General features: G+C 45.5%; 1 protein-coding gene across 1 annotated transcript; it reads left to right on the top strand.

The window, feature by feature from the left end:
• Positions 1-15,374: 15,374 nt before the first annotated feature.
• Positions 15,375-18,931, top strand: RTP2 (receptor transporter protein 2; the record flags this gene model as incomplete). Its single annotated transcript, XM_080825296.1, has 2 exons — positions 15,375-15,538; positions 18,415-18,931. 2 exons carry the CDS (start codon positions 15,375-15,377, stop codon positions 18,929-18,931), a joined length of 681 nt encoding a protein of 226 aa, XP_080681422.1.

The raw sequence follows: 18,931 nt of genomic DNA, 5'->3' as shown, positions 1-18,931 counted from the left end.
GAGGACCCAGCTCCCCAAATACCAAAGCCAGTGTTCTTTCCACTAAAACCCCTGTCTTATGCTGACATGGTTTTGTATTACCAGAAACCTTAGTGCAGCCCCTAAATGATTGCCTTCCTCAAATAGCTTCATATTTCTAATCACTTCCTTGGTATGACCCTAAAGGAGCAAAACTTGGACCCATGGGTAGGAATTATAAAAAGGCAGAACTCCATTGGGTAAAAGACAGAATTTCTGAATGGATGTGTAAGAATGGAAGGGGCTTTGAGTGGGCTCCTGAGCTCACTGCTGAGGTGAGTACACAGAAGATACAGAACCTGTTGACAGCGATGATGTGGGGAAAGGTTTGGGCTAAGTGACCCTAAGGACCCCTTTCAAGCTCGAGATGCTCTCAGGTTCCATCCCATTTTGAAACTTGTTTGGATCATGGGAAGATGTCAGGAGGAGGGGTCTGCTATGACTCTCAAGAAAGAAGGGCATGGTCACACAAGTCTGGGGCCATTTTGTATATAGCTGGACAGCTCCTGTACCCCTGAACTGAGCTGCATTCCAGGGGTGGCTTCTGTCCATCTCCTTCCCAGCCTACCCTGACTTGGGGTTTCATACACATCGTTTCCTGATAGTGCAGCTGTGTCTCACCTCTCACTACTTCTACCTGGGTCCCCTGTCTTCCAGTCGTGTGGGGAAATGCGTCACCTCCCCGACAATGCAGGCCGCAGTCTGTGTATACACCATGCCCTCTATTTAGCATGTCCTTTTTCTCCTACTCTCTCCCAGCACTCCACCCTGGGAACTCCTTCAGGACCAGCCATCCAGGAATTTCCTCAGCCGGAACCATCATGGGCATCGGTACAGGTCTGTTGAAGGGTGGAGCTAGAGAGTGAGGGGCGATTAGGGTTCCAGTTGGTCTGATTGCTCTTCTGGGACCTACGTGTTTGAGGCAGTCTAGCAAACAGCCACAAGGTGGCAGGGTATACCGCACGCGAAGGCTCATGCCCTGCTTACTGGTTCCAGGGAAGCGGGAAGTGCCTACGGTGTTAGTGCTGTCTTCTAGTTGGCTGCCTGGGCCTTTGTGCCTGCTCCCTTCCTATAAGTCCTTTCTTCAGCTCAGCGAAACCATCCCATGGGATCGGCTGGTGGCCTCTAAGATGTGATTTGCTGTCCCGTGGCCCCCAAATCTCTCCTTCAGAGATCTACTTGGGTGTGTGAATTTCCACTCTGAAAGTCATTGCTTTGTTTCAGGTTTGCAGCTGTCCTGGGGAAAAAAAGAGTTCAGGTGTCCAGGGGCTGTCATTGCCAAGAACTTTCTTATTCCTCACCACAACCTTGACCATGAAGGAAGAAAAGATCCCATATGGCAGATGAAGGAACTGGGATTCAGAGCAGACAGCCTAAGAACACATGGGGGGTTAGTAAGTGACAAAGCTGGGGATGCAGCTCTTACCCTCCTACTTGCAGAGAGGGCCTCAGCTAGCACAGGGGCTACCTCTGTGTGTCGGCTGTTGAATTTACAAAAAGGGGCCCCTTTCTTCATGCACCCCAGTGCATGGCTTTTCCAACTACACAGCACGGTTTAAGGAGAGAGTTTAGAATTTCAGAACTAGAAGGGCACCTGAGTGGCTCAGTTAAACGTCTGCCATCAGCTTCGGTCATGATCTGGAGGTCTTGAGATGGAGCCTCCCGCCCAGATCCATGCTCCCTCTCCCTCTGCTCCTCCCCCACTAGTGCGAACACACTCGCTCTCTCAAATAAATAAATAAAAATCTTAAAAAAAAAAAAAAGAATTTCAGAGCTAGAGGTCTCTTTGGGTCAAAATCCCAAACTCTGACTGTTAGAGAGGAAGCCCCCAGGGCATGTCACACAGCTCCACGTCTGCATCACAGTGTCACCCTGAGCTCTGGATGCCTGGTACCAGGTGTGGACTGGCTGCACCCTGAGCATCTTGCTCCTCCCCTTCCATGCTGAGGACCTGGGGTTGCCTCTTGAGCTTTCCTCTCTCGATCATATTCAGTGACCCTGGGTACATGACGGGGAGGGACATCATCCAAGCCCTGCTGGCCTGGGCCAGCAACTCTGACCTTGATTGAAGGTCACTTGGCTTGGTCAGCAAGCTGCTTCCCCTGGGTCCTTAGTTTCTGACTATACATGAGAGGACTGCACAGGATAATCTCTAAGGCCCCTTCTGGAAACCATGACCCTGACTTTTCCAGCCTAAGTAACTGGGAGACAGTGATTGCTCTTGCTAGGGACGTCCTGGGAATAGAAATCACTCATGGAGACCACAGAAGGCAGTAATTGCTGGAGGACCGCCTTTTCTCATCTGTTGTTTCCAGTGTTTTCTGCATCCACTGGATCAACATTCACAGACCCAGGATCTGGGGCTTCTAACATGCCACCCAACATTTTCATAGTTCAGAAGGTGCTTATGATGAAACACTAGTTATCACAAACTCCAACCTACCTAACAGCTCACAAGAGACTCCCAGTGCCTATATAATCAACATTTGTAAGTTGCAAATCTTTATGTTAAAAATAACATTATTTTATTGCAAAATTAATGTGTGTTAAATACACAAAAACTTGAAAAACTGTTATGACAAAAATAATAATACTAAATAACATTTCTTAAACATTCACAATGTTCCAGGAAGTTTTTTTTAAAATTTATGTGTAAATAATTATAGATTCACAGGAAGTTACAAAAATAGTACAGAGAAGTCCCTGTTTCCCCCCATGGTAATATCTTAGGTAACCACAGCACAGCATCAAAGCCAGGAAGTCAACACAGTTGTTACAATCTACTGATCTTATTCAGATCTCACCAGTTTAGCATGTCCTCCTGTGCGTGTGTGTGTCTGTGTGTGTAGTTCCATGTGATTTTATCTCATGTGTAGATCACGGATGTGTGTTACCCCTTCACAGTCCCTTCAGCCCTACCCCCTGGCAACCATTGTTCTTCATCTGTATAATTTTGTCATTTAAGAATGTTCTAAGTCAGTTCAAGAAAGACAAATACCATATGATTTCACTCATATGTGGAATTTAAGAAACAAAACAGATGAACATGGGGAAGGGAAGGCAAAATAAAATAAGATGAAAATTGAGAGGGAGGCAAACCAGAAGAGACACTGAACTCTACAAAGCAGACTGAGGGTTGCTGGAGGAGAGGTGGGGGGTGGGGGATGGGTAACTGGGTGGTGGGTATTAAGGGAGGGCATGTGATGTAATGAGCACTGGGTCTTATATGCAACTTATGAATCACTACATTTACCTCTGAAACTAGTATAAATAAATAAACAAACAAATAAATAGAAATGCTGGAGAACACACCTTGGCAAAAAACAAAAACAACAACAACAACAAAAAGCACATACATGGAAGGGTGCCTGGGTGACTCAGCTGGTAAGCATTCTACTTTTGGTTTCAGCTCTGGTCATGATCTTGGAGTCCTGAGATTGAGCTCTGCATAGGGTTCCCCACTAAATGGGGAGTCTACTTCCTTTCTTTCTCTCCCTCTGCCCCTCCCCTGGCTCATGCACTCTTTCTTTCTCTCTAAAACAAATAAAGAACTCTTTAATAAAAAAAAGAATGTTATATACATGGAATATAATAATAGCAATATAATGGCATAATAATAGTAAATAACATGTATTGAACATTCACTATGGGCTGGGAATTGTTTCTAGCCCTATACAATTATGAGTTCATTGATCCCCTCAAAAACCCACTGCCATGATTTCTATCAATACCCCTACTTTCAGATGTGGAGTCTGAAATAGTCACCTAATTTTATTCAGACTATAACTGCAGAGCTGAGATTAAATTCCGTATCTTGCTCTATTAGCCTTTATTTATAATAGTATGCTACCTTTCTATATAGATTCAATATAAATTTTTAAAAACTAAACACAGAAAAGTGTAATTCAACAGAAGCCTCAGAAAGTGTCAAATGATTGCGACCATACAGACCACATCCTCTCAAGACAATGCAGTTAAGGGGAAAATCAATGATAAAATGGGGACTTGAAAAATTTCACTTGTCTGTAAATTTTAAAACTTCTACCTCTAAACAACTTGTGGATCAGAGAAGAAGAAGACAGGAGTTTTCCCAGCAAGGGAGCAAGCGTTCATGGACAGGAGGCCACGAGGTGAAGGTGTGATTGCTTCAAGACTGTAAACAAAGGAGATAGATGGAGAGGCCTGGACCGAGTCCAGGAGCCAGGTGATGTTTTCTCGTCATCCCAGTAGCCTCAGAGCCTCACCTGACACTCTGCATTCGTGGAATCAGTGACTGTTTAGTAATGGACGCCTTTTAAAAATAGTCCCCATGGTGGGTACTGCCTCGATTTTCCTGGATCCTGAGTCTGAAACTCAAAATATTTGCGAAGGCTTTCTGGTTTTTACTGGAGTCACATTTAGAGAGTGTCATGTGTTACCAAAACATGACCTCATATCACAAATTCACTGTTTTTTCAACTTTTAACAGTTTCCTCCTTTTTTTTTTTAAGATTTTATTTATTGATCTGACAGAGAGAGAGAGATCACAAGTAGGCAGAGGCAGGCAGAGAGAGAGGGGGAAGCATGCTCCCCGCTGAGCAGAGAGCCTGATGTGGGACTCGATCCCAGGACCCTGAGATCATGACCTGAGCTGAAGGCAGAGGCTTAACCCACTGAGAAACCCAGGCACCCCTTTCCTCCTTCTTTTGATGAAGGATTGCTTTTTGCTTTTTTTTTTAAGTTTATTTATTTGACACAGAGAGAGATAGCGAGAGAGGAAACACAAGCAGGGGGAGTGCGAGATTGAGAAGCAGACTTCCCACTGAGCAGGAAACCCCGATTTGGGCTTCATCCCGGGACCGGGGCTGGATCCCAGGACCCAGGGCTCAGATCCCAGGACTCTGGGATCATAACTTGAGCTGAAGGCAGACACTTAACGACTGAGCCACTCAAGTGCCCCAGAAGGATTGCTGCCTTGCAGTCACATAGGTGGACTCCGATGGGAGGCAGCTGGGGAGGGTACTGCTGGCCTCAGCTGGGCGCCCAGTACTAACACAGCTCACAGAAAGGCTCTTTGTCTCATAAATCAGCATTTACCACCCTGGAAAGACACTGATGCTGTAAGTCTTACAAATTATAGACACTGAAACATTAGGATCCATTCTTAATCAAATATATTCTACAATCAAATAAATTCTAAATTTTTTATCCATAATAACTTGACACAAAAAATTAAGGGCAGGGAGAGGTGGGGTAAAGAGAATGTGGAATTTTTGCTTCTTTGTTACTGTATTTTTGGATTGCTTGAAATTTTAGGATGAGTTTGTTACTTTTAAAACTGGATCTAGGGAAAAGCTCAGTGGATAAATGCATCCAGTCAGTGAGGTATGTTGTTTGGGTTCAAATCCTAGAACTGTCACTTAGTAACTATGCAACCACCAGTAAATGACTTAGCCTTTCTGTGCTTCGGTTCCTCACCTGTAAAATGGGGATAGTAATTAGAGTACCGACCTCATAGGGTTCTTGTGTGCCAAAATGCATGAATATACGTAAAGTATTCAGAAATACGCACGAAGCAAAGTCAGTGTTTTATCACTATTCATTTTTATTATAATAAATTTTTATTAGGATTTTCTTCCCAATGAATTTTTAAGATGAGGAAATAATCTGCCGTTTCCTCGCCCAGTTCCTGGGGCCTCCAGAAGTGCGTTGCAGTTTCTGCTACTTCTTGCATCATACAGTCTCTTGGAAGAATGACTTGGGCTCCCATGTGGAAACAGCAGCTACCTGTGAGCTTGGTGTTGTACTCTGACCAGTTTCCATCAGTAGGTCCCACTGGACACTGAAACCATTCTGGACTGAATCTTAGAGTTTCTTAACCCTCTTGGATTTTGCTTAATTGCCTTTGAAAAGAGTGAGACAGATTAAGTAACTGTTATACATCTGGCAACGGCAGTTTTTACTGTATCATAGAATGTACTCTTGAGTATATTATTTGTTAAGTTCTTTTTAAACTCCCTCTTTCCCCTGCCTACCAGCATGAATCCACATTAAGATTTTCATGTGCTGGGGCACCTGCGTGGCTCAGTCATTAAGTGTCTGCCTTCAGCTCAGGTCATGATCCCAGAGTCCTAGGATTGAGTCCTGTCAGGTTCCATTCTCATCAAGGAGTCTGCTTCTCCCTCTCCCTCTGCCTGCCGCTCTGTGTACCTGTGCTCTCTCTATCTCCCTGTCAAATAAATAAATTTTGAAAAATCTTTGAAAAAAAAAAAAAAGATTTTCCTGTGCCTCTGTATCATCTTTTTAAAACTAAGTGGAAGACTTAAGGCAATTTGATGGCTATCTCCTGAGAGGGTCTGTGTCCCTTTGACAAATGCTGCCTTAGAAATAACGGTTACTCATTCCTTGTTCATAGGAACTTCATCTAGGAAAATGGTCCATAGAAGTTTCATTGACAAAATGAGGTCATTAAAGACATGTAATACTCAAATTTGGAGTATTCAATGCTTTCCGGTATAAGCACTGTAGATTGTTTATCCCTCCGTTTGCGCAGCACTTAATCCAGTAGGTCTCAGTTGGCTGGGCACAACGGAACACTCTATGGTCCAATGGAGTGAATCTTTTTGCCACCCTCCTGCAGAGGGGTCTGGGTTTGCAAGAAGCTAAGTTGATCAGAACCCAGAGACAGAGTGTTATGAGAACAGTACTGAAAATACCAGCCAATTTATAGGGAAAAGGGAGAGAGAGCACGAGGGCTTGGAATACCCGATTACCAATAGGCAAATCTGATCACATACTTCAGTCTTAAAACAATTCTGTCATTCCATATCTCCTCTAAGACAAAATCTTAACTCTTCACACGGTGTTTAAGGATCTTTCATAAACACTTATTGGAAAAGATACCTGCGTTCCTGTGTCTATAGCGACATTATTTACAATAGCTAAGACATGGAAAAAACCTAAGTGTCCATCGAATAGATGAATGGCTAAGAAGTCATGGTGTGTAAATATATTATTCAGCCATTAAAAAAAATAAGGAAATCCTGCCGTTTACAACAACATGGGGGGATGTTGAGGGCATTATGCTAAGTGAAATAAGCCGGACAGACAAAAACAAATATTATATAATCTCACTTATAGGTGGATCTTAAAAAAATAAAAAAGCTCCCAACAGATACAGAAAAACAGACTCATAGAAAAAGGGATCAGATGTGTGATTACCAGGGGCAGGGGGAGGGGGAAGGAGACTAGGAGAAAAATGGTCAAAAGGTGCAAACTTGCAGGCAGAAGAGAAATAAGCACTAGGGATGGAAGGGACAGCATGTGACTACAGCTGACCCTGCTGGATAATGCATAGGAAAGTTGTGAAGAGAGTAAATCCTAAGAGTTCTCATTACAAGGAGAAGAAATTTCCTTTTCTTTTTTTGCTTTCTCTTTTTATTGTATCTGTATGAGATAATGGATGCTGACTCAACTTACAGAGGTAATCATTTCACCCTGTACGCAAGTCAAAGTGTCGTGCTGTACACCTGAACTTCTACAGTAATGGAGAGCGATTATATCTAGAAAAAGTAAAAATAATAAAATGTTTTTAAGAAGTCCTTCACAATCCCAGCCCCACACACCTCTCAGGCCTCAACCTGTATCACTCCTCTCTGTGATGCCCATGTACTAGATGATTCAGAGTGTCCAGAATGATTCTAGATTATTTTATTCTTGAATTCTTTGCTGAGCATTCCTGCTGCTTAGAATACATTTACTCCCCTCCTCTGTTTAACTGCAATGGCTGGTTCTTCAAGCCTTTATTCATGCAGCATTCCTTCTGGAAGCCTCTTTCAAATATGTGTGGTGCACATGTTTATCCAAATACATTGTGCACTCAGAGGAAACCCTTGGTAGTGCCGTAAAAGCAGAAAGATAAATGTAAAATCTTTAATATGAAGGCAGGATGAGAAAGGATTTCATAAATGTGAGGTCGAGTTGGATACATTCCAAAAGGGGTGTTTCGAGAGCGCATGTCTTTGTCTTGCCTTTTCTTTGGTCTATAATGTTGTTGGTTGTTTGCCCCACATTTAAAGCCAAGAGCTCTGGGTGCTACACTTGCAAGATTCTCAATAGCAATGCTAGAAGGTCTATGTCCATTCTAGACCGTGAGAACAAGGTGGGGTTTAGGCAGCAAGGACTCCCGTAGATAAACCTTGAATGTGTCAGTGTGTGTTCGCCATTACAGACAAGGAGTGGGAAGGGCCCTCGTACATCACCAGGGAACACAGTGCATTTTCTGAGCATCTTCCTTCCCCTCAGTAACCGAATGCTGTGACCAACGAAAAAATCAGTAACTGGAAGCATTTGCCAGGTAAGAATTACAAGTTAAAGTTCTGAAGCCTTTATAGTACAACAAACTACATGTGAATATCACCTTGACGTAACAGCTTGGTTTTCTCAGATTTTAGCATCTTCCAAACTGTGCCTCTGATCTCCCCACAAAGCTGTTCCTCCTTCTTCCTCCCTCCGTGATGGCGCCTCAGGTGCCCAGGTCGTCCTTGACCCTTCCGTCTCTCTCACATACTCCATATCCAATCTTCGGTACATCCTGTTACAATATGTACAGAATCTGGCCCTCTCACCAGAGTCCAACCCCACCGCTCTGTCCCCATGGCTGTCAATCTATCTTCTCTTATATTGAAAGAGCATCCTAATTTCTTCCCCTGCGTCCTTGCTTGTCCCCTGCAGTCCACTCCTAGATTGGCATATGGGTGATTCTACTCAAATCTAAGTTCCGTCCTGTTACTCTGCTGCTCCAAGTCTTCTTGCCAGCTCTTGTGGAAACCTAGCAGGCCGTGTGCCAGCCAGCTCTTGCCTGATGTTCTGTGGTCCGTCTCTCCAACTCCTATGCTGGCTTATGAGCAAGCCACTGGGCCACGCGGGCCTGACCACTGTTCCCCCGGACACACAGGGGCGCTCCCACTGAGGCGCTGTGAGAGGCTGAGACATGGCCCCTGAAGACAGTCACATCCTATCCCTGAAACCTGTGGATGTTACCTTACATATCAAAATGGTCTTTACAGATGTGATTACAGTAAGAATCTTGAGACAGGGAGATTTTTCTGGATGATCGGTAGGGGATGGTTAAATACAATCACATATATAAGAGGGAGGCAGAGGGACATTTTATGACACACAGAGAAAGCAATGTGAAGACAGACCAGAGAGAGATTCCAGGATGCTGACCTCGAAGATCAGAGTGATAAGGCCACAAGCTAAGGAGTGAGTCTTCTCGAGGGCTTCCAGAGGGAATGTGGCTCTGCACCTTGGTTCTGGCCCAGTGATACTGATTTTAGACTTCTGGCCTCTCGAACTGTGAGACAATAAATTTCTGTTATTTTAAGCCATGAAATCTGTGGTAATTTGTTCAGTGGCTTCAGAAAATAAGCACAGGGACTTTGCACTTGCTATCTACCCCACCTGGAGTGCCTTTTTGCCCATTGGTAGGACGCCCTTTCTTATCTCTTTTGTGCTTTTCTCAAATATGGCTTTCATTTGAGACCTTTTCCTCCCACACTGTCTAAACTGTAATCCTCTCTCATCCCTTCCAACCATACACTCTCGATCTCCCTCTCCTGTTGATTTTTTAAAAAATTCTGTCCTATTAGCATCTACCACAGTATTATTTTATTGTTTATCTCTCTCCGTAGAATGTAGCACCATGAAGGAAGGGATTTCTGTCTTTTTTGCACCGTGTTATCCCCAGCACCTAGAAAAGGATAGAGACCTAGTAAGTACTCAATAAATAGTTATTGAATGTTGAATGGATAAATAAAACCAGAGAATACAATGTGTTGTAGAAGTGATTAAATCACCAAGGCATAAATAACGCATTACTCCTCACTTGAAATAAAGTGATCTGAGCGTTTGTAATCAATGGGGCATACAAAAAATTAATGATCTAATCTAATTATTAATTATTTAGTGCTTTTATAGTCAGTGCTAATGGTAGTATCCAGTGCTAATGAACTCTTAGTTGACAGATAAAACAATTATTTATATTAATTTAAGTAACTTATAGCATCATTTTATAAGAAGAAAAGGCTGAAATTATAGTTGGGATAAAAATACTTTTGCAACAATGTTAAAACCCCATTGGAAAATATCAGTATGAACTTACAACTTAATGAAATATATCTTTTCAAGCTCATCTCCTTAAGTGGTTTATGAATAACGTCACCCCCAGCACATGACTGATCTGCAGCCCCAGTGTACAGATTATGGTTTCTGATATTTCTTAAAAGGGTGCCCAGTATGTCTGATATGTCTGAGGGAAGTAAGACGTCTGTTTAAAAATTAGATACTCTCCTTGAGGGTAAGTTTGGGTAGATTTAGGGTTTCTCCCCTCTTTTTGATAACTGGCATATGTCAAGATTATAGTGACAGAAAACATGATATCCTAGACTAGACTTATGACTGTAAACCTAATTCCAAGAAGCTAGAAGTGCTGGAATTCCCCCATCAGTCCCAGAATTTGAGGGGAACCTTCATGGACAGATCATGGGTTAATGTGTACCTCTCTGCACTAACGTTCATGTTAACACATTGTGGATATTAAACAAATCTTTGCTGCTATGGACTGAATGAAATCACAACACCTACTGTACTTCTATAATGTGCCTACAATGTGCTATTGGGTCTGTGGAGACTTATTATATGGTTCTTATGTTTTTAGAATTCACAGTCAGCCTCCAATGTAAAGGATACACACAGTAAAGTCTTGCCTCTATTCACTCATTAAACAAGATTTTAGGGGCACCTGGGTGGCTCAGTGGGTTTAGCCTCTGCCTTCGGCTCAGGTCATGATCTCTGGGTCCTGGGATTGAGATCCACGTTGGGCTCTCTGCTCAGCGGGAGCCTGCTTCCCCCATCCCCCGCCCCACCTGCCTCTCTGCCTACTTGTGATCTCTCTCTCTCTGTCAAATAAATAAATAAAATCTCTAAAAAAAAAAAACGTGATTTTACTTAGCACCTACTATGAGTTTCAGGTTTTGATACTCACTGGAGAAAACATACAAGATGAATAAGACAGTCTTGTGGAGGGAATGTAATGATATTGTGGCAGGGGCTTGAGAAGAAGTGCATTTAAGATCCTGGGACATTTACCAAGAGCTTGCTATTACAAGATACGGTGTCTCATAATTTCTTTCTTTGACCTTCCTTTGCTCATCTACCTAAAACCTCTCTCAGGGTAAGGACATGATTGTTTCTCTAGGTCTCTTTCAATTTTATGATCTAGGACCATCTTCATGAAAATGCTCAGAAGGGCCATTGCTAGACGCTGAAACTTTGGGACAATCTGAGGAAAGGGGAAAGGCAGAGGTAGTATCCATTTTCTCTTACATTGTGTCATGGGTCATGTATACAGGGGAGTAATAAAACATACACGTACAATTTGAAGGATAATAATGCACCGAAAACTTGCATAGCACACACCCAGGTCAGAGAAATCTTTGCCAGCCTCCTAGAAACCCTCCCATCCCCAATACATAATAATCCCCTATTACAGTCACCTTTCCCTGTCTGCACAGAGACAATTACTATCTTGACATGGTGACAATCGCTTTCTTGGTTTTTAAAAAATATGTCATATCTGTAACTACCCTGCACCATAGAACCGGTTCAGCTCCCTTGTCCTAGGAGGGTGCCCATTATTCAGGAGGGTCCTGTGATGGATTTTATTGTTGTTCATAATATTCAGGACCACTCCATAAAGCAACCCCTATCACCTTTGGCAAGATATATTTCCCTGTGCCATTGCAGGCTTGGCTGTGTCACTTGCTTTGGCCAATGGGATGTGAGGAAAAGTGACAAATATCATTTTAGAAGGGAAGCTTTAACAGCTGACATAAGCTTTCCCAGGCTTCCTCATCCCTCTGTCATGATGCCTGGAATTGTCCCAGAGAGGAGCTCTGGTTATTTACGTGTGTGTGTGTGTGTGTGTGTGTGTGTGTGTGTGTGTTGAGCCTCAGCTCACCAGAAACCAGCAGGTTCCCTGAGAATAGCTAAGGAACTCTGATGGAGACCTTCAACCTCTTGGACAGAATTCAGCATAGTCTTTATCTACTGAAATTCTCTCCAGACCCTCCAACTTTGACTGTCTCTTTTCAGCAGAGAATTCTGTATTCTTCCTTCCTAACCACTAACTCACTTAGTCGACCCCCATCCTCTTCCCCCCCACCCCCAGCAGGGAGCACTCTTTTTGTTTATGTACTTCCCTTACATAGTGTGACAATTCTTCATGAAATTTTTGCCTAGGATAATAAGGTTCTGAAAAAAGTGACAGTAGATATGGTCGCCTTTAATACAGGCTTCGGGGTATCTACAGCATGGCCCATAGAATTTGGACCCTTGAATACCAGGAGGAAAAGGATCTAGGCTGCCTGCAGTTATTCTGATTGGCGCCAACTGATAAAAGCGTGACATGAAATACTTCCCAGAAGCAGTTTCACTGTATGTCCCGAGAGCTGTCCCAACTGTGTGACCACTCCCAGGATTCAGAGTCCACCTCCGCTCGAAGAGCAGAGCCTGGGCCGGGCTGCCTCCAAGTGCCGCATCCTGGGGATGGAGAGGCCTTCTTAACCACCCTTGAAAAAGATGCCCTGGGAACCCTGCATTTGTCCTGGAGCACCTTCCATGGATCTTTGAATTGTGGAGATCTGGGGGAAGACTGGACATAGTTTGCATTTCCTCTGGATTTGTTTCTTAGTTAAGGAATATCCGGAACCACTAACTCATTTTTTTTTCTTTATTATGTTCAATTGTCCTACATAATTGCACTCACTCACTTTTATTTCACTTTCTTTTTTTTTCTTCTTGGGCCCTCAAACACCTCTAGAACAACACATTCCCATCAGTAACAATGGCTGCCAATGACAGGGGTTCTTCTCTGGGCCTGGAGTGGGTAGAGGGGATATATCCCTCCTCAAGACCATGCATTGAAACCTGTGGGGATAAGGGTTACAAACAGTTTCCAAAAGCCTTCAAAAGCCCCACCCACCCCCAACTCTTTATTACCTTCAAATTCCAGACTCTACAATGCCATCCCTTGTATTATTTGAGTACGTAACATTTGAGTAATGAACATTTTACAAAAGTATTTATTAGTATTTATCAACCCATATTCCAAATTGGAGACGAGACTAGATATTTTATCCTTCTCCTTTTTGCCGATTTTGTGTGCACAATACAGGTGCAGAGTAATTTATTTTATAAATGAATAAAATTTCCTTTATTAAAAAATACTATCTAGATTAAACAGACAGCAGCGATGTATAATGAAATGGCCAGTATGTGATGTGGCCACAGCTGCACACATTCTTACATTAGTGAGCTCTTAATTTGTGGCTTCTGGTGCAACTCAGTGCCATCACAGAAAACTGAGGTAGTCTGCTCATTGGGTTGGATCATAAGCACATTTTTTTCTTGAAAGGAAACAGGGCTATTGCACAGAAAGATGAATTATATTGGTCTCTGCTTAGAGGGCTCCCACTCTAAATTACACCTGATGTAAATTACACACCTAAGGGGATTGCATCATTTGGGTAAAAACAAACAGATAAACCCTGACAATTTTCACCCTCTATCTTTTTGGTTTTCCTTCTTTGTCATTTGTTTTCAGATTCATTCTGGATGTGGCTCCAGCCTTGACCATAAGCTCCTCAAGTCATTCAGTTCCTGGGAACCCACAAGTCCCCCATCTCACCTGAGCTGGTAGCTGACCCCAGGGAGGTATGAGCAGTCCAGTCCTGAAGCCAAGTTAATTTCCCATTTCTAAACCTCAGGTGTCTTCATTCAACGGCAAGAGATAAAGAAGTCAATGAAGAAACCATATTTTTAGAAAACGTCTCTTCTAGAGCTCTTGGTCAAGGGCTCTAAGGCACAGTTTTGTTCTTTCTGACATCCTCACCATAAAGCTAGTGGAGAACATTTCCCCATTCTAAGAGATGATGCAGTGGTGTTGTCCTCGACCTCACCCCATGCAAAAATCACTTGGAGACAAATGCCAAGACTGGAACTCAACACTGAAAAGTCTCTTCCAGCTCCAACCAACCTCTTCCATGCTGCATGTTGTTCCTCTGTGTGCCTCCATCTTTCTAGGGATCTGGTTTCCAGGTTAAAGAATCAGGGCAGATTATGGCTGGAAGAGACCCTAGATACTCTCTAGCCAGCCTTCCCTGTGCAGGTGGGAAGATGGAAATCTGCTGAGGGAAACTACTGGGTTCTGAGGCCAAGCAGATTTGCTCAGAGCCTGGACTAAGTGCCAAACCACCTGGTTATTTCCCTGCCCTGGCTGCCTCCCTCTGCTGTCTGTGCCTTCAAGTGGATTATGCAAATCTGGAGTCAGGTTCCCTCCTAGTCTCTAAAGTATTTAAATCAAGCATTAGGGAACTGTGGGTGCTCCATTGCCTGGCCTCTCTCAGCAGTAGCTGAGATAGCAGAAGCCTGCAGCACAGAACAAACTTGCTCTTCCAGCAACTTCTTCTGTATGGCCTGGGACCAGAAACCAAATGCAAGCTCTAACAATTCTAAGACTCTAGGAATCTGAAATGTTATCACTGTGCTTTTTACAGCATGTCAGATTGCATTCTATCTCACAACTTGCTTGAGATCTTTCTGAGGGAAGGGCATCTTCCTCCTATCTCAATCCCTACGTGTTAAGAGCTCAGTAGTACTCTGATAAATGAACAAATGAGTTTGGTTTTGGAAGGCCTGGATCTGAGCCTTGGATAAGGCTCGTAGAGTCATGTAAACCTCAGTTTCCGGATCTGAAAGGAGGGGGGGTTAATTCCCACTTTGGCCAGCACACAGGTCAAGCAATTGATGAATTGTAAATAGTGAACGATGGTCCCCACATGTCAGGAGGCGTGTGAGCTGCAGGCTCTGCATTTCCTCAGCCCTTGCTTCTCTTTGGCGCCCTAGGGTGTCATAGTCACTATAGCACACAATGCGCAGGATACTTGGAAGGGCAGTGGGGTGAAACAGTAGGGGAAGCAGGAGGGAGAGACCCCTGAATGCCTGGGTGGCTGTGATCTGGGTCTGAGCCTCCCAGCCTGCCCCTTCCACCCAACCCTGCCTTCCCAGCCCAGCTCTGGTCCCTAGAACTCTCTCCTGGGACTTCCCTCCTCCCCAGGCCTGGCTCTTGGCTCCCAGCCCAGCTACCATGGAAACAGGTGCCAGGGTGACAGAGGATAGTGCTGGGTCCTGTTTCCTCCTAGTCCTGTTGATGAGGATTTTCAGACCACAGACACTGAACTGCTCTGCATCGATCTGGGCTCTTTCTGTGTGCTCACTCAGGCTGAATTCAAGTTTCCCTCCCTACCACCAGGACCATGTCTACCAGCCTGACCACTTGTGAGTGGAAGAAAGTCTTCTATGAGAAGATGGAGGTGGCCAAGCCAGCTGATAGCTGGGAACTCATCATAGATCCCAACCTCAAGCCCAACGAGCTGGCCCCGGGCTGGAAGCAGTACCTGGAGCAGCATGCCTCAGGCAGGTGAGCAGCCCAGGTGGGAGGGGCCTGCAGGCAGCCTTGGGGGCATCTTCCAAGGGGAGGCAGAGAGATCCATGGAGCCTGGTCCTGGTGTCAGCTCTGGTTAGAGGGCAGAGAAGGAACTTCCAAGCAGGTCAAAGGGGCCTGGGTTCTAATCCCAGCTGTACCACTGACTCCCTGGGTGACCTTGGCAAGTTGTGTTCTGTCTCTGGGTCTTGGTTTTCTACTAAACAAAGAGCTAAAATGTCCTTACAATCTCTGACATTTTAGGTGTTTTCACATTTTCATAATCTCTTAAAGAATAATGGGGACTGAGGGGAAGAGGCCATGAGGTCTGCTGAGAAAACCTTTAGCTTAGGGTTGGGGCCTGGTCCTAAGTCTGTTTAGTCAACTTAGTCTAATTTGATCTGAATACAAAAACATTTATTGCCCACCTACTATGTTCCGGAAACTGCCTTTATGGCTAACTAAGTCTATGAACTGGCAAAAAGTCCCTTTCCCTTTCCCTCAGTTTTCACATTTACAAAACCAGAAAGTTGGCCTTAGGTGATCAGTTAAAACCATTCCAGCTCTATTTTCTATGTGTCTGCAACAAAAAGACTTAGCTTGGGACACAATTTTCCTTAGGTCCTTAAAGTCCAGTGTCCTATACCTCATATGAATCTCATGCTTTCCATAGTGCAAGGAGTCCTTGAGGTAAGGGGACATATCCATCTGAAGCCCACATGCCTCTCCTTCTTCTAGACTGTGATTTGGGATCAGAACCACGAATTCCCTGCCCAAGCTGCTTCAAACTCACCTTCAGGGCCTATGCAGGGTCTTTCCCAAGTCCACTGATTCAAAGACAGATGGTAACCCTAGGCCCCTAGGGAGGCCAACAGGTGGCTATATTTTGGGGATGTGGATATGCAGAACTTGGACACAAAGAGTGGGTTATTCATGCAGGTTTTTATGGTGAGGCATGCTGCTGGGGTTTGCAGTAAGGGGCAGGCTGTGGGTGGGGAGCTTCTGTTTGTACTCTTGTTCTAAGACCTATAAATATCAGAATGAACTTGTCTTTGGGACAAAAGACAGAGAGGCAGAGGTTGGTTGGTTTATTTCAATTTGCATCAATTCCGGAAACATTATTGTGCACCTGTTATACACTGAGTCCTGGCTTTGTCTCTGGCTGGCTGTGTGTACATGGATAGCTCTCTTTCTCTCTGTTTCTGTTTCATCCCAATAAAATGGGTTTGACTAGATGCTCTTTAAGGTCCAGGTCCCCTTGCACTAGATCTGCTGTTTTGAAATTGAAGATCTGAGATCTAGCTTGAGGGAGAGGAAGCAACTCTGCATTGGTTTGATTAAAAAGCTGTAGAAGAAGGAGACAGAACACACGAAGTTCCTGAGCTGGCTGTTGCAAAGGGCTGGGAACTTGGGCCCAGGAGCCCAGGGGCCTGGGTGATGAGGGGCTGAGCTCCAGGAGCTTGTGGCTGCTCCTTGCCTCAAGTCTCCGCTGGTCCTGCTCCTGTCTGGTGACCTGTGGCTCCCAGTTGGCCTCAGGCAAGCCTTCAGAACTGCAGCTCTTGTGTTACTCTATGCACAGGCTCACTCTCCTTGTAAGTCCCCTTGTAAGCTTAATCCTGGTGCCCCACAGCTCCGGCCCAGCATGAGTGGGGACCAATCAAGCTTTTCCGCTGGCCAGCCTGGCCTTGGGCTATGCTGGATAGTGTTCTGTGCTTATGTTGTCCGTGGGATCCAGGCCTCAGGGTCAGGTTTGGCTTCATCTCTACCCCACAGCCTGGACTGTGTGGTGGTTGGCATAACATAGGTGCTAAGTAGTGTCTGTTGCACTGACTTGAGTTCCTCATCAGAAGTCCTTTGGGCCCTTGTACAGGGGACCCAGAGAGAGTCAGCAGTGAGGGCAGACCCAGTAGACCCTCGTCTGTATAGCAGTTCTAACAGGTTCTGGAGGAGGTTTCTCTCAGGAAGGAAGGGACTGCCCTGGAGGTAAGGAGTGTTCCATCACTGAAGGTGTGCAAGGGACACTTGACGGAGTGGGGCTTGGCTATGAGTCCCAGACCACTTCCTCCCACTATGCGTAAGGCTGGGACTCAAGGGGTCCCACTTTGTCTCAAGTGTGGCCTGTGTGTATGTAAGTGTGCACCTGTGCATGTGTGTGGAGGAGGCCGAAGACTAGCATCCATTTTTCCAGTCTCTATGGCAAGGCTAGGGTGGGGTCTAGGGATGACTTGTCAAGGGGTCAGAGGGTGTTCTTTGTGAAGGCACAGGGACCAAACTTTGTAGTCCTCCCCCTGTTGGTCCATCACCCATCCACCGGTCCATCACCCTTTCACCAGTCCATCTGGTGGATTCTTGGAGGTTACTCTCTGAATTATCCTTGGTGGTCCATGCTCAAGTCGTTCGAGGCATCTCCTTTCCTCCCCAGAGCAGGAAGGATGCATGAGTGAGACAGGTAGAGGCAGGGGAGGTCTGAGTGAAAGGAGCCTTATTGGACACCATCATCCTGCAATTCACAGATGAAAAATAAGGCTCAGATTTGGAGGGTGAGCCCTATGCAGGTACAGGTGCATGTCCTGAGTTCATTAGGTTTAGGGGGAGCTGAGGCCACAGGAAGGTGTGCAGGGGGCAGGCTGCAGAGACTGCTAGAAGCCAGGTGGCTCCAGTGCCAGGCTCCTGAGGACACTGCTCGAGTCCCAGGGGAGCTCACTGGGAGGAGGCAGAGCGTGTGGAGCGCTAAGGAACCCAAGGGACAGCCAACAAACAGCCTTTACCTCTAGGCACAGGCACACAGGACCCATTCCTTCTGGGCTCCTCCTGGGCTGGCTGTTGCTGGGAGGGAGGCGGACCCTCTCCATCCTTCCCTCCCCTCCCCGCAGGTTCCACTGCTCCTGGTGCTGGCACACCTGGCAGTCGGCCCACGTGGTCATCCTCTTCCACATGTACCTGGACCGCGCCCAGCGGGCGGGCTCGGTGCGCATGCGCGTCTTCAAGCAGCTGTGCCACCAGTGCGGAACCGCGCGGCTGGACGAGTCGAGCATGCTGGAGGAGAACATCGAGGGCCTGGTGGACAACCTCATCACCAGCCTGCGCGAGCAGTGCTATGATGAAGATGGCGGCCAGTATCGCATCCACGTGGCCAGCCGCCCCGACGCGGGCCCGCACCGCAGCGAGTTCTGCGAGGCCTGCCAGGAGGGCATCGTGCACTGGAAGCCCAGCGAGAAGCTGCTGGAGGAGGAGGCGACCACCTACACCTTCTCAGGGGCCTCCAAGCCAAGCACCCAGGAGGGTTCGGGCTTTAACTTCTTCTCTCTTCGCTGGTGCCTCATCGGGGCCTCCCTTTGCCTGCTCATTGTCTATCTGCAGTTCTCCTTCCGCGGCTCTTCCTTCCTTTAG

The sequence above is a fragment of the Martes martes genome (genome assembly GCF_963455335.1).
Source record: "Martes martes genome assembly, chromosome: 1".
Lineage (NCBI taxonomy): Eukaryota > Metazoa > Chordata > Mammalia > Carnivora > Mustelidae > Martes > Martes martes.
Note: the sequence above shows the minus strand (reverse complement) of the source record. Positions and strands in the feature narration are given on the sequence as shown.